We start from the raw sequence: 15,884 nt of genomic DNA, 5'->3' as shown, positions 1-15,884 counted from the left end.
TGAAATAATGCAAAGAAATATAAAATGATACATTTAATAGAAAATTAAAGCAGGCAATAATAAAATCCCATCAATTACAACAACCAGGCAAAACAGAACACAATGGCACCCATCCTCCCACACAAATTACAGCAACCATCATGGACCATGTCCCTCAATCCTTTCTCAGGCCTCTACTGAGAAAATAGTTACTTACCTGTAAAGGAGTTTTCTGAGAACAACAGCATAAGTGTTCTTGCATCTGATGGACCCCATGTGAGAACGCGCACCAGGTTGTAAGCTACAACTTTGGAGGGTGTTGCACTAGGCATGTATGTGCTTTTCCACCTGCCATAGTCACACGGCACCTAGCCAGTCTCTAATAAATAGAATTCAACTCCAAGTGAAGAAGAGCGGGTATGTAAGAATATTTATCCTGCTGTTCTCACGTAACGCCTGCTTACAGGTAAGTAACTTTGTTTTCTCCAAGGACAAGCAGGATAGGATATAATTACATCCCTAGCTACCAGGCTGCATTTTACAAAACATAGGGAACAACAGCAGGACCCACAGCAAGCAGAGCCAACAAAATTCTGAAATATTCCAATTACTTTGTTATTTACATTTTTTTTTTTTAGTGTAAGCTCCCTGATGACTGAACAAGGTGTTGCAATGAGGTAAAAAATATGTCAGTGTTTCTTCAAATAAACTCTATGCCAACCAGGGAGTTTAACAATAAAAATAAGTTTATTTTAAAAGATGCTTTAAGATGTAAAGTTAAAGCAGTTATTAAATCAAGCAATTGTCAAAACCTGGAGTATTGTGTTCAGTTTTGGGGGCCGTATCTTGCTAAGGATGTAAAAAGAATTGAAGCGGTGCAAAGAAAAGCTACGAGGATGGTATGGGATTTGCGTCCCAAGATGTATGAGGAGAGACTTGCTGACCTGAACATGTATACCCTGGAGGAAAGGAGGAACAGGGGTGATATGATACAGACGTTCAAATACTTGAAAGGTATTAATCCGCAAACAAATCTTTTCCGGAGATGGGAAGGTGGTAGAACTAGAGGACATGAAATGAGATTGAAGGGGGGTAGACTCAAAAAAAATGTCAGGAAGTATTTTTTCACGGAGAGGGTGGTGGATACTTGGAATGCCCTCCCGCGGGAGGTGGTGGAGATGAAAACGGTAACGGAATTCAAACATGCGTGGGATAAACATAAAGGAATCCTGTTCCGAGGGAATGGATCCTCAGAAGCTTAGCCGAGATTGGGTGGCAGAGCCGGTGGTGGGAGGCGGGGATAGTGCTGGGCAGACTTATACGGTCTGTGCCCTGAAAAAGACAGGTACAAATCAAGGTAAGGTATACTCAAAAACTAGCACATATGAGTTTATCTTGTTGGGCAGACTGGATGGACCGTGCAGGTCTTTTTCTGCCGTCATCTACTATGTTACTATGTTACTATTTGTGCATTCCCTCTTAGGTAAAAGAACAACTCACAAAGAATATTTCATTTTTTTTCAAGGATATTCTCAATCACAGCAAACATCTACAGAGTATCAGATAAGTACCTTTTCGCTATCGAAGGATATATTATTGGAGATATTTTCTTAGTGCAAACTCAATCCCAGAATTTGATTCTTTGTGTTTGTCTTTCATATTCTACGGGAGCTCCCCGGATCAGGTAAGTACAAGATCTAAATTTCCTATATCTCTGCACCTCTATTTCCCTGTTCTATTCCACAATATTTCTGTATTAACTCTGTGTCTCAGTCTTTATGTAGAAGTCACTTAACTTTACTTCTTCCAGCTTTCTTGTAAATCTTCTCTCTCCTTCTTTCTGTACATTGGGTACCAGCGCTTTTTTTTATGTCCCAGAGTACTTGAGTACCTACTGTCCTGACTTTACACAAATCAATAAGAGAGACCTACTTCCCTAACTGAGGGGTCCAGAACAAGGATTTGGGAATAACCCTTGATTGATCTATTAGTTCCCTGACCAGCTATCCTAAGCTTATCCTCCTGTTTTCATTAGTAGAACTTTCTCTGTTCCAATCTTACATAAATCTTAAGCCTCGCAACTAGCAAATTATTTTACTGTACCAACCGAGCCTGACAATTCTCCATTCCATTCAACTATACTCTCAGCTGGTGAGCACAAGTTAATATTCTTCACAGTTTCAAACTACAAGGATACACACAAACTCTTCTCACTCGTTAACAAACTCCTAAACACTACACCGGTCACCTCTAATAACACAGACACCCCATCTGCAACCAACCTAGCGAAATATTTCAATGAAAAAATTATAAAGCTCCGACGCATGATACCCACCAAAACCATCGAATACACAACCATCCTTGAATGCCTAGATCCAAAACCTGGGGAACACCCAGCAAGACCGATCATGGACCAACTTCAACAAGATCTCAGCAGATGAACTTTCACAGTGGCTTAGAAAATACGCCAAGTCTCAATGCAAATTAGATACTTGCCCTACTAGCCTAATAAGAGCTGCCCCCAAACAATTCAAAATAGACCTCACGAACCAGGTAAACCACAGACTCCAAAATGGTCTATTCCCCACGGTTAAAGGAAACATCTTACTCACTCCGCTGCCAAAAGATGCTAAGAAAAACACAATGGATCTAACTAATTATCGCCCAGTTGCATCCATTCCGCTCATAACCAAACTGATGGAGGGCATAGTGACGAAACAACTTAATGAATACCTAATTAAACACTCAATTCTACAAGAGTCCCAGTCAGGATTCTGATCAAATCATAGTACCGAAACGGTACTAGTGTCTGCAATGAACTCATTCAAAAAAACAATTGCAACTGGCAAGAACATACTCCTACTATAATTTGACATGTCTAGTGCCTTCGACATGGTTGATCATGAAATATTACTTCATATACTACAATATTTCGGAGTCGGAGGCCCAGTTCTCAAATGGTTCAAGGGATTCCTCACCACCAGATCTTACCAAGTAACAACGAACGCTGAAAGATCACCTCCATGGATACCGGAATGTGGAGTTCCTCAAGGATCCCCCCTCTCACCAACCCTTTTCAACCTAATGATGACACCACTAGCTAATCTCTTAGCTAACCAAAACTTTAACCCATACATATATGCAGACGATGTCACGAGCTACATCCTGTTCAAACATGATCTAAGTGAAATCACCAACGAGGTCAACCAAAGCCTCCGAATCATGCACTTCTGGGCAGATTCATTCTAGCTAAAACTCAATGCAGAAAAAACTCAATGCCTAGTACTCACTTCCCAATACAACACAAACAATTACTCCACCATAACCACATCATACTGCACTCTCCCCATTTCAGAAAATTTGAAGATTCTTGGAGTCACCATTGATCGTAACCTCACACTCGATACCCACGTGAAGAACATGACGAAAAAGATGTTCTGCTCAATGTGGAAACTCAAAAGAGTTAAACCTTTCTTCCCGAGAAACATTTTCTGTACCTTGGTACAGTCAATGGTAATAAGTCATCTGGACTACTGTAACACTCTGTACGCTGGCTGCAAAGAACAGACTATAAAAAAACTCCAGACAGCCCAGAATACCGCAGCCAGACTCATATTTGGAAAACCCAAATACGAAAGTGTGAAACCCTTAAGAGAAAAACTTCACTGGCTCCCTCTCAAGGAACGTATTGAGTTTAAGATCTGCACGACCGTATACAAAATCATTCACGCGGATGCCCCACTTTACATGTTAAACCTAGTGGACCTACCGCCCAGAAACGCCAAAAGATCAGCCCACAAATTCCTCAATTTGAACTTCCCCAGCTGTAAAGGACTCAAATATAAGCAAGCATACGCCACTACCTTCTCATACAGAAGTAAACAGCTATGGAACGCACTACCCACAGCCCTGAAAACCATAGATAATCTATCTAACTTTCGCAAATCCTTGAAGACACATCTCTTCAACAAAGCCTACAAAATGAACCCTTAACGACACACATCACCACCCAACTCATTCAAGTATCAAAATGCAACTCCTACCATAGGAGCCAACTTTTCAAAATTATTGGGGGTGCTAAGCCCATTGGAAATGACCCCTCCCTGGACACATACAAGGAATCTTCTAATATTGGGGGTGCTCAAGCACCCACAGCACCCACAGAGTCGGCTCCAATGACTCCTACACCACCCTATCTAACAACTACATCTCTAATTCCTCATATATTTTCTGCCTATACTAATTGTATACAAGATCCTGTCATGACTATGTCATAACTACACTATGTAAGCCACACTGAGCCTGCAAATAGGTGGGATAATGTGGGGTACAAATGTAATAAATAATAATAATCCTTACCACACTGCGAGTTCATTTCTTTATAGATCACTATGTCCAGTTGACTGTCCTCTTATGGACATGTCATCAACATACACATAAAACCACAGCAAAAATTTATATATACTTAAACTAATCCTCTAACAGTGTCATCAAATTCCCTAGGAATATAAATTTTTACTACTAGCTTCAACTCTCACTCAATCAGCCTTGAGCCTGAAAATCATTGCAAGGCTCATTACATTAACTAATCACACACACAGCTTTTCCAACACTCAATTCCTGTCCCAGTAAATCAGGAATTATGGTGGACAGACACAACACTGGAAAACCACTGTCAAAAGGTTGTCAAAAAGGTGTTTAATGTCCTGAGAAAGTTAAAGCAATCTGTCATCAACAACTTCAGACTACTAGTACAATCCCTCATTTTAATGCCTTGATTATTGCAAAGTAGGCTGCTCCACGCTAGTAAGAAAGACTGCAAACAGTACAAAATGTAGCTGCAAAATTAATATTCTCAAAGAATAAATGCGAAAGAGTTAACCCCACTATGTATCGCATTACAATGGCTCCCGGTGGAGACCAGAGGGATCTTCAAACTCTATACGATAATTTACCTAACCGTGGGAAACTCAACTGCTTATTTCTAGGATAAGCAACTTAAAATGTAGTGTTTTAGGATCTTGCCAGGAACTTGTGGCCTGAATTGGCCATTGTTGGAAACGGGATACTGGACTTCATTGACCTTTGGTCTGTCCCAATATGGCAATGCTTATGTTCTGTAGGGTGATCTACCCAAACAAAGGATCAGGAGACAAGCCGGTAATTTCTTGGAACTGTCGTTTCCCTTCCCCAAAGGTATCAGGTTCAAATCATTACACTCATTAACACAACCATATTTAAGACACTGGAGCAATTTGCAAATTCAGCTCAGGTCTGTGACTCAATTCACAGTATTCCACAAACTTCCGAAAGCCTATCTGTTTAAAGGCATCTCTAATGTTTAGCGCACCCACAATTTTAGCATGTGCTAAAAACATGAGCGCGCCTTAGTAAAAGACCCTCTCAATAACTATAATGTTAGCCAATATTTAGCTCATCAGACAATCTTCAACCTCTACCCCTTCTACTGTAACTGATAAAAATGTACTTCATTTCTTGATGTAAGTTGCACTGAACTCTTTGTGGGAATATTGGCGACTAATAAGAAATAAAGTAAAGTAATAGCACTGTGTACTGGGGCTCCCCCCCCCTAAAGTTAGCAGTTTCCTTGCTAGCATGCTTTTATGATCAGCAGCTGTTCTAGGGTCTGATCCCGCCTTAATTTACTGTGATTCCATCAAGATGTTTCACCATCTCCCCAAGTCATTCCCCTTTTATTATCCTCAAGTTACTTCCCCTTATTCCCCTTTGAGTGTAACAGCTTTTCCTCTCAGCTGGGCTGAGGTTCTGGCCAGCTCCTTGTCTGAGGGGTGGCCAGATACAGACTCTGTTTGCAGAAGGCAACAATTCTCTTCCAAGCAACTGAACTATAAGTTGATTTTACTACTACTACTACTACTTAACATTTCTAAAGCGCTACTAGGGTTACGCAGCACTGTACAATTTAACATAGAGGGACGGTCCCTGCTCAAGGAGCTTACAATCTAAGAGACAAGTGAACGGACAGTCCGATAGGGGCGGTCAAATTGGGGCAGTCTGGATTTAGTGAACGGTAAGAGTTAGGTGCCGAATGCAGCATTGAAGAGGTGGGTTTTAAGCAAAGTCTTGAAGATGGGCAGGGAGGGGGCTTGGCGTAAGGGCTCAGGAAGGTTGTTCCAAGCATAGGGTGAGGCGAGGCAGAATGAGCGGAGCCTGGAGTTGGCGGTGTTGGAGAAGGGTACAGAGAGGAGGGATTTGTCCTGTGAACGGAGGTTACGGGCAGGAACATAGGGGGGGATGAGGGAGGAGAGGTAGTGAGGGGCAGCAGACTGAATGCATTTGTAGGTAAGAAGGAGAAACTTGAATTGAATGCGGTATCTGATTGGAAGCCAGTGAAGTGACCTGAGGAGAGGGGTGATATGAGTAAATCGGTTTTGGTGGAATATGAGACGTGCCGCAGAGTTCTGAACAGATTTTCTTTGTTTGCTATGATTACTACAATAAAGAAGATCTGATTAAGAATTGAGAGTCCACTGGTAAATCTTCTACTTGGAGATGGTATAGCTGACTGTTGAAGCTACATTATACTTTGCTTAGAACAGCGCACATTCAATCTGCAGTTCCTCTCCTCTTATCTCTCCCTACACCCTTCCTCTATCTCAATTCTGTTCCCATATCCTCCAGTACCAACCTCTGATTCCGTTCCTTCCATCTTGCTGTGCCATACACCTGGAGTAGACTTCCTAAGTTAGTATATCATGCTCCATCTATGGGCCCTATTCAAATCCAGGCTCAAAACCCACCTTTTGAGGCTACTTCTGACTCAACCCCTTACTCACAGGTCCAATATCCATGTTTAATCATTCCCATAAATAAATAAATGTAGCTCTCCAATCCCTTATTTGTCCTGTTTGTCTTGAATAGATTGTAAGCTCTGTTGAGTAGTGACTATCTCTTACGTGTTTGTGTTCAGTGCTGAATACATCTAGTAGCACCATTAGAAATAATAGTAATGGTAGCAGCAGAAAACAGACAATAGAGATGACCGAAGACCAGGGTGTAACCAAAAAAGTCTCTTAAAAACTTTAATAAACAAATGTACATAAAACTACATGAGGAAAATGCATAACCATAGTAGGGATTCAACATGGACCATGTTTCAGTGATAAAGCCTGCCTCAGGAGTCCAATACTACTACTACTACTACTACTACTACGCTACTAGATGAATGCCAATCTTAGGGAAAACCAAAAATGGCTCTTTCTCTTAAGCGAATGAGTAATAGATACACTCATTAAAAATGTACCAGCAGTATTCCTCCTCTGACTTGGCAAAAGGATCAGTAATAGTAGAAGCAGGGCTTTTTTTGAGGGGGTACTTGGAGGTACTGAGTACCGGCACCTTTTCCATTGTCTGCTAAAATTGACCCATGGACCCCAAGTTTTAATGAAAGAGCTCAGGCTCCACACACCAATTCTGCCTTGTCATAGATTTTGTGACTAATTGCGGGGGGGGGGCCTGGCTATTGTGGGGTGAGTCTCTCAGTGATCACCCCACCCCCTGAAGGGTGGCCTAGCATTTGAGTACCAGTACCTTTTTCACTATAAAAAAAACACACTGAGTAGAACAATGTTTCCTCTCCTGGTCAAAGTAGTAAAAACTGGGCTTGGAAATCACAGTACTTGATATTACTATTAGCAGCATTAGTAATCTCTCTTTTTTTTAAAATAAATTGTTGCAATACATCAAACAAACAACAATTATGCAGCTAATTTACAAGATTTTGAGCTAGCCGCTGACTGTAAGAAAGCAAAGAAGCTAGTGGTTATGCAAGTTGTTTAGAGAAAGACAGGGCCGTCGAGAGGGGGGGACAGGGGGGACAAAAGTCCCGGGGCCCAGGCCTCCAGGGGGGGCCCTCTGTCGCCGCCGCTTGGCCCGCCTTCTGTCGCCGCCTGGCCCGCCCTCCGTCACTCCCTGAACTAACCTTAAGCCTCCTTTCACTTCGCAGCAAGCAGCAGCAGCAAGTCAGGCCACTCCTTCCTTCCATGTCCCGCCCTCACCTGACGTAACGTCCGCGAGGGCGGGGCACGGAAGGAAGGAGGAGAGGTCTGCCCTGCCGCTGCTTGCTGCGGTGAAAGGAGGCTTAAGGTTAGTTCCGAGGGCCCGGCCCAATAGCGGGTAGAGGGGGGCCTGGCGACCTCGGGTGGGTGGGCGGCGGGGGGGCCTGGCAATCTCAGGTGGGCGGTGACCTCGGGTGGGTGGGGCCTGGCGATCTTGGGAGGGCGGCGACCTCGGGTGGGGGTGGGGGCCCGGGGGCGGCCTTGTCCCGGGCCCGGCTCCGGCTCTTGGCGGCCCTGGAGAAAGAAGAGCAAACAGAGTACCACCTGCTTCCATATCCTTCATTTTTGAGTAATCTCCTTAATCAAAACACATACTTTGTGCTCTTCCAGTTTCTTCAGAAGGAGCGTGTCCCTCATTTTTACACTCTTCTTCAGCACATCAAGATCCTTGTTGGGAAAAATCTGGAAAAAATACACAGTTGACCTATTTGTAAAACTAGGTTTTCACAGTTTCAAAAACAATTTTCAAAAGTTGGTTTTTGGAAAGGATTTTTTTTTTCATTACCGTATTCTCTAACAATCAGTGGCGTACCAAGGGGGTGGGGGCGGTCCGCCCCGGGTGCACGCCGCTGGGGGGGTGCCACGCGCCTGTCAGCTCTTCGTTTTCATGCTCCCTTTGCCCCGGACAGGTAACTTCCTGTTCCGGGGCAGAGGGAGCATGAAAACGAAGAGCCGGCAGGCGCGCGGCACCCCCCCCAGCGGCGTGCACCCGGGGGGGGGGGATTCTTTCGCCGGGGGCGGGCGCTGCACCCGGGGGGGCGGGGTGCATCAGCGATCCGCCCCGGGTGTCAGCCCCCCTAGGAACGCCACTGCTAACAATCACCCGGACTATTATTAGAAACAATGGGTTTTTTGAAGTCTAGGGCAGGCTGTTAATGAAGTCACCATTTTCCTACTCCTCCACAGTAACCAGCACTGCTCTTCTCCACCCCCCCCCCCCCCCTAAATGACTGGATCTCTCTTCATACCTCTCCTCATGGTTATGGTGCTTAGCCAGCATGCTCAAGGCCCTTCACCAACCCAGCAGCACCCAAAGGGTGTGGCGGGTGGAGGACAGCAATGCCAGTTACTGTGAATTCTGGGAGGTGGGCTATTTTTTTTTTGGAGGAACCTAAATGTGGCTTTTAAGATTAAATTTATGGGGTTTTCAATGCTGAAACAGAGAGAGGGGTAGGCGATTATTAGGGAGACTATGGTATCCTAATTAAAATAGGTGTTTTTAATTTCTGCTCATCAAATTTTAATAATCAACTTTCCTACTCAATAACCCATCAAAACCAAAGTGGAAGAAAGAAGAACAATGTTGGTCAGTGGGAGGGTGGCCAATATTTTCAGATACTAGGTCTTTCAACCCTTTCCAACTTCTATTGACAATAGATTTGACTGATGTACTTATCTCTTCCTGTGTACTTTGGAATAGCTGGTGAACAGCCATCATACATATTGACCTAACACCCTGTCAGTGCATATTTCTTTGTGCGTCTCTATTATTGTCCACCAACACATCTATTATTGTCTATCTGTAAGCTTCTTTTCATTTACCCTGCAACACAACGAAACCAAAGCTCGTAATGGACGTATAATAACTCTTCCTCTCTACGATTCCCTAATGTGTCTGTACACATGAACCTTATTCTACCACAACATTACTGTATTTGTTCATACCGGAATTGGCGAACGCCTTTACGGTACTATCCAGCTTATAATCGAAATAGTAAAACGCCTATATTGTGACCCAAATCGGGAGATAGACGTTTATCTCACAAAAACGAATAAAGCGGTATAATCGAAAGCAGAATTTTGACGTTTTCAACTGCACTCCGTCGCGGATGCGGACAAAGTTGATGGGGGCGTGTCGAAGGCGTGGTGAAGGCGGAACTGGGTGGTTATCAGCCGATCAGAGATAGGCGCCTTTCGCCAATAATGGAAAAAAAATATGCGTTTTTAGCGAGAATTTAGGGCACTTTTCCTGGACCCTGTTTTTTCCACAAATAGGGCCCCAAAAAGTGCCCTAAATGACCAGATGACCACTGGAGGGAGTCGGGGATGACCTCTCCTGACTCCCCCAGTGGTCACAAACCCCCTCCCACCACAAAAATATGCCGTTTCACAACTTTTTATGTTCACCCTCAAATGTCATACCCACCTCCCTGGCAGCAGTATGCAGCTCACTGGAGCAGTCATTAGGGGGTGCAGTGGACTTCAGGCAGGTAGACCCAGGCCCATCCCCCCCACCTGTTACACTTGTGCTGGTAAATGGGAGCCCTCCAAACCGCCCCCCAAACCCACTGTACCCACATGTAGGTGCCCCCCTTCACCCTTTAGGGCTATAGTAATGGTGTAGACTTGTGGGCGGTGGGTTTTGAGGGGGATTTGGGGGGCTCAACACCCAAGGGAAGGGTGCTATGCACCTGGGAGCTCTTTTACCTTTTTTTTTTGTTTTTGTAAAAATGCCCCCTAGGGTGCCCGGTTGGTGTCCTGGCATGTGATGGGGACCAGTGCACTACGAATCCTGGCCCCTCCCACGAACAAATGCCTTGGATTTATTCGTTTTTGAGCTGGGCGTTTTCATTTTCCATTATCACTGAAAAACAAAAACGCCCAGCTCACAAATTGTCGAATAAAACATGGACGTCTATTTTTTCCGACAATACGGTTCGGTCCGCCCCTTCACGGACCCGTTCTCGGAGATAAACGCCCATGGAGATAGACGTTTTTGTTCAATTATGCCCCTCCACGTAAGCCACATTGAGCCTGCAACTAGGTGGGAAAATGTGGGATACAAATGTAACAAATAAATAAAATGCAGTGCTTTGGTCTTCTCTCCCCAGCACTCAAGGACAACTAACGAGTCAGGTTTTTAGGGTATCCCTAATAAATATGCATCTTCCCTTCCTAATGACTAGCTCAATTGCACTGAAGTTACAAAATCAATCGGGGAAGCTGATTAGGTTAAAGTTTCGGAAGAATTTTCAATGATGATTTTTATTTTTTTCTAATAAAGTTGAATAAGGTAACAGTAGTTGTACTTACTTTTGTGAGTAATAAATATTACTACTACTACTACTATTTAGCATTTCTATAGCGCTACAAGGCATACGCAGCGCTGCACAAACATAGAAGAAAGCCAGTCCCTGCTCAAAGAGCTTACAATCTAATAGACAAAAAATAAAGTAAGCAAATCAAATCAATTAATTGTGTACAGGAAGGAGGAGAGGAGGGTAGGTGGAGGGCGAGTGGTTACAAGTGGTTACGAATCTTGCATGGAATCTTGTCACTCTTTACGATTCCAGAATCTTGCTATTCTTTGGGGTTCTACATGGAATGTTGCTACTCTTTGAGATTCTGCATGGAATCTTGTCACTCTTTAGGATTCCAGAATCTTGCTATTCTTTGGGGTTCTACATGGAATGTTGATACTCCTTGAGATTACTACTACTACTATTTAGCATTTCTATAGCGCTACAAGGCGTACGCAGCGCTGCACAAACATAGAAGAAAGACAGTCCCTGCTCAAAGAGCTTACAATCTAATAGACAAGAAATAAAGTAAGCAAATCAAATCAATTATTGTGTACAGGAAGGAGGAGGGTAGGTGGAGGCAGGTGGTTACGAGTCAAAGCAATGTTAAAGAGGTGGGCTTTCAGTCTAGATTTAAAGGTGGCCAAGGATGGGGCAAGACGTAGGGGCTCAGGAAGTTTATTCCAGGCGTAGGGTGCAGCGAGACAGAAGGCGCGAAGTCTGGAGTTGGCAGTAGTGGAGAAGGGAATGATATGCTATGCATGACAGAGATTTGCATGCCTGCTTAGATATACCCTAGGGAATTATGCACCAAACATTTCTACATTATAGGGGTAGTTCAAGCTAGAGGCAGCAAGAGGTGTTTCCATCCTTTTTCTATTTAGGCATCTCCTTGTGTCTATCCCCACACGTTTTTGAATTCCCTCACTGTTATTTCTGACTCTCATTTAAAAAAAAAAAAAACCCAGTGAACAAATTTAAAAAAAATTCAATTTGATATACTGTATTGTATATTGATAATTCCATATCGCATAAAAATGCAAGTCATTACTTTTGTGTAATTTTGAGTTTTTCAGCTCATGGAAGTTTAATTCTATAACAGGGTGCCTTTTTCAAGGCACTCTATAAAGAAAAGTGGCTGAAAATGTGCTTATATTTAAGGCACAAGACCTTACTGTAGCTCTAAAGCTGGTGTAAATGCCTATGAGGCATATTTTCAAAGCACTTAGACTTACAAAGTTGCATAGTAAGCTATGGAACTTTATAAGTCTAAGTGCTTTGAAAATGAGCCTCATAATGTACACATAGGTGAAGTTTGGGTGGGATGTACTATAACTTACATGCATTCTAGTACATAGGAGCCAACTTTTTTAAATTATTGGGGGTGCTAAGCTCAATGGAAATAACCCCTCCCTGGACACAAACAAGGAATTTTCTCAATATTGGGGGTGCTCAAGCAAAGTCGGCTCCAATGTTCTAGTACATCCCACCCAAACTTCACCTAGGCGTACATTCACTCCCCAAGTACACACCGTCAAATGATCGTGTTTACATTTTTGCTAGTTGGTATTGTATAAAGTCATTTCTGTGCCTTAGTAGCCATTGGAGTTAATAGCCAATTATTGGCTATCATTGGCCTTCATTCAGTCCCTATTCTATAAGTTACAGTTTCAAGGAGGGAGTGGACCTGGGAGGGGCATTGATAGATTGGGAGCGTGTCAGACAGTTATGTGCTCGGCCTATAGAACATGATCATTTACACACATAACTGCCATTATAGAATTTACACTTAACTCGCACTAGGGGTGGTGGGTGGGTGGGAGGAGGTTTCTTGGGTGATTTTTCCTTATTTTGGCAGTGGGGGAGGGGATTTTGATTGAAGGCAGGGGGGATGTGTACAGGGGATGGGGGGGGTACTTGCGGGGAGGGGGTGAAGGATATATTATTCCCCTGGATGCTACTGTAATGTTCCATTTCTGATTTGGTTGGTTTTTGTATATTTAAATTAATTTTAAAAAAATGAATTCGCACTTACCACACATCATCCCAGCACCTATATTTGGGTGGCCATTTCAGAATTTACCCCTGTATGTATCATACACAGGCTGTGTTGGGGCCAGCAGTGTGCAACAAAATTTGGTGGCCATGGCAAGTACAGCCACACGGCCCAATAGGGCTGGGGGTCTGATGGAAAAGAAAAGTCATCCAACCCAGGTATGGCGGGGGGGGGAGGGACAGAGGAAGAATGTTGTAGAAGACTGGAAAGGAAGGCAATTATGGAGGCAAAAAGAGATAAATACATCCTCCAATGGTTTTCAACATGTATCGGCTTGTTTCCTACTATCAATTAAATCACTGATTGCCTATTCCTCTTTCCGTGTCCTATTTTGTAAGATTGTATTTCTATTCTTGCTTCGTCAAACCATGTTACAAAGTAAATAGATCTCTCCAATAAGCTTTATTTTGAGACTTTTTTAATTTTTTTTTTTTTGTTGTTACATTTGTACCCCGCGCTTTCCCACTCATGGCAGGCTCAATGCGGCTTACATGGAGCAATGGAGGGTTAAGTGACTTGCCCAGAGTCACAAGGAGCTGCCTGTGCCTGAAGTGGGAATCAAACTCAGTTCCTCAGGACCAAAGTCCACCACCTTAACCACTAGGCCACTCCTCCACTGTTGCTACTATTTGAGATTCTACATAGAATGTTGCTATTCCACTAGCAACATTCCATGTAGAAGTCAGCCCTTGCAGATCACCAATGTGGCCGCCAGGCTTCTGTGAGTCTGACGTCCTGCACATACGTGCAGGACGTCAGACTCACAAAAACAGAAGCCTGCGCAGCCTTCTACATGGAATGTTGCTAGTGGAATAGCAACATTCCATGTAGAATCTCCAACAGTATCTATTTTATTTTTGTTACATTTGTACCCTGTGCTTTCCCACTCATGGCAGGCTCAATGCGGCTTACATGGGGCAATGGAGGGTTAAGTGACTTGCCCAGAGTCACAAGGAGCTGCCTGGGCCGGGAACTGAACTCAGTTCCTCAGTTTCCCAGGACCAAAGTCCACCACCCTAACCACTAGGCCACTCCTGACAGCAATAAGGAAGGCAGCTCAGGCTTTTTTAAGGACACTCACCTTCAGCCATGGAAAGATATCTATCAGGCTGTCCTTGGCAACGTTGTCCACAATACCTTGGCTGTACAACAGCATTGACTCAAACTCAGATCTCCTTTTTTGTATGCTGAAGCTGAAACAAAGTGAGCACACCACGTTGGTAACGGCCCGAGTCAGTTCCGGAGCCATGTCTATCCAATTGTCCTGGAGGTTGGTAAGGGCCTCAATCATGGCTGCAGCTTCCCGACAAACTGCACATGAACATTATCCAAGGGGGAAAAAAAAAAGCAAGGTAAAATTAGAAATTATGATTTTACGTCTAAATTAACTAAACAGAGTTACTAATTCATTACTTACAGACGGGGGATAATTTTCTAACAAGGTTCCTAGGTGAAAACTCCAAAAAAGGAGCCTATTTTGTAACAGCAACATAGATAAAAACTAGTAAAAAAAAACCCCGTTTCTGATGCAAATGAAACGGGGGCTAGCAAGGTTTTCTTCAGAGTGTGCATGTGGGAGTGTGTGTGTCTCTGCCCTCTCTCCCTCCCCCTCCCCCCCTCCGAGTCCAGTCCTTCAGTGTTGTTTCCCTGCTGTTCTATGTTTTTGTTACAGAGAGAGTGAGAGCATCTCTCTCCCCTCCCCCTCTTTCACAGTTTCGTGCGATTTCCTGCTGTGCTGTTTTCCTTCACTCATGGGGAAACTGGATATCTCTGGCGCTTCACACTTCCGGCTGGAGGCTTCAGTGGTGCCTTTTATATATAAGATAAGCACCCAGAAACCAGTCCCAATCGTACACAAATTCACACTGGCTGCAATTAGTAAATTAGTGCACGTATTCTATGTGTGTACCCGTCGCTATGATTAAATACACGCATACATCACACCTCTGCCTTTGTTTCGCCAAAACTATGCCTCCCCCCCCCCCCAAAAAAAAAACCCACCTATGTATGGTCCATATAAAAGCAAATATGATTTTTTTAGGTGTCATTTTTTTATGACTTCAAATACAACAGAAGTAGGTCCAAGCCTCAGTGGTGTGCAACAGCATCAAAGGAAGTAGTGAGGCAACAAAAAGGATTCGATGAATGCACAAGGAGCTTTTAATTCATTCATACAATCCAAATCAAGGAAGACCTGTGTAGAAGTGACCCGACACGGCCGTGTTTCAGCATATGTGCCTGCATCAGAAGTCCTTTGCCAATAGCTAAACCAGTGGCGTAGCCACAGGTGGGCCTGGGTGGGCCGGGGCCCACCCACTTAGGGCTCAGGCCCATCCAACAGTAGCACATGGTAATGAAAATGCTGCTCTCCACAATACTGGCACCTTCACATGCTCAGTTTTCAGCGCATGCCTTCTGCAGACTACCAAGGTGGAGACTGGAGAGAAGCATTTTCCTACTAGCTGAGATATTTTTTTGATGTGGGGGTGGGGGAGAGAACATGTGGTGCCCACCCACTTCTTGCCTAGGCCCACCCAAAATCTGCAGTCTGACTATGCCCCTGAGCTAAACCAGTATATGTAACGTCTTTGTAGATAAAACAGAAACGAACATCAGCCACTGGAACAGTCAGAGAGATGCTATCCGACCGTTCCATGCGCATGCTTGCTGCTGTCTACTCTTAATGTACATATGTGGCCATGCAGTTTTATAAAAGGCCTTTTCCACATG

At 43.8% G+C, this 15,884-nt stretch overlaps 1 protein-coding gene across 1 annotated transcript in view; it reads right to left on the bottom strand.

The window, feature by feature from the left end:
* The window catches only part of LOC115469991 (steroid 17-alpha-hydroxylase/17,20 lyase), an 85,079-nt gene that overhangs the window by 43,933 nt on the left and 25,262 nt on the right, over window positions 1-15,884 (bottom strand). Inside the window, exons 3-4 of the mRNA XM_030202822.1 lie at window positions 14,236-14,465; window positions 8,394-8,480 (exon numbers count right to left, since the gene is read on the bottom strand). Of these exons, the coding sequence (XP_030058682.1) occupies window positions 8,394-8,480; window positions 14,236-14,465 (317 nt within the window). The remainder of the gene's footprint in view (window positions 1-8,393; window positions 8,481-14,235; window positions 14,466-15,884) is intronic.

Source organism: Microcaecilia unicolor, chromosome 5 (assembly GCF_901765095.1).
Source record: "Microcaecilia unicolor chromosome 5, aMicUni1.1, whole genome shotgun sequence".
NCBI classification, from domain to species: Eukaryota; Metazoa; Chordata; class Amphibia; order Gymnophiona; family Siphonopidae; genus Microcaecilia; species Microcaecilia unicolor.
The sequence above is the reverse complement of the archived record's forward strand: the minus strand, read 5'-3'. Positions and strand labels throughout refer to the sequence as shown.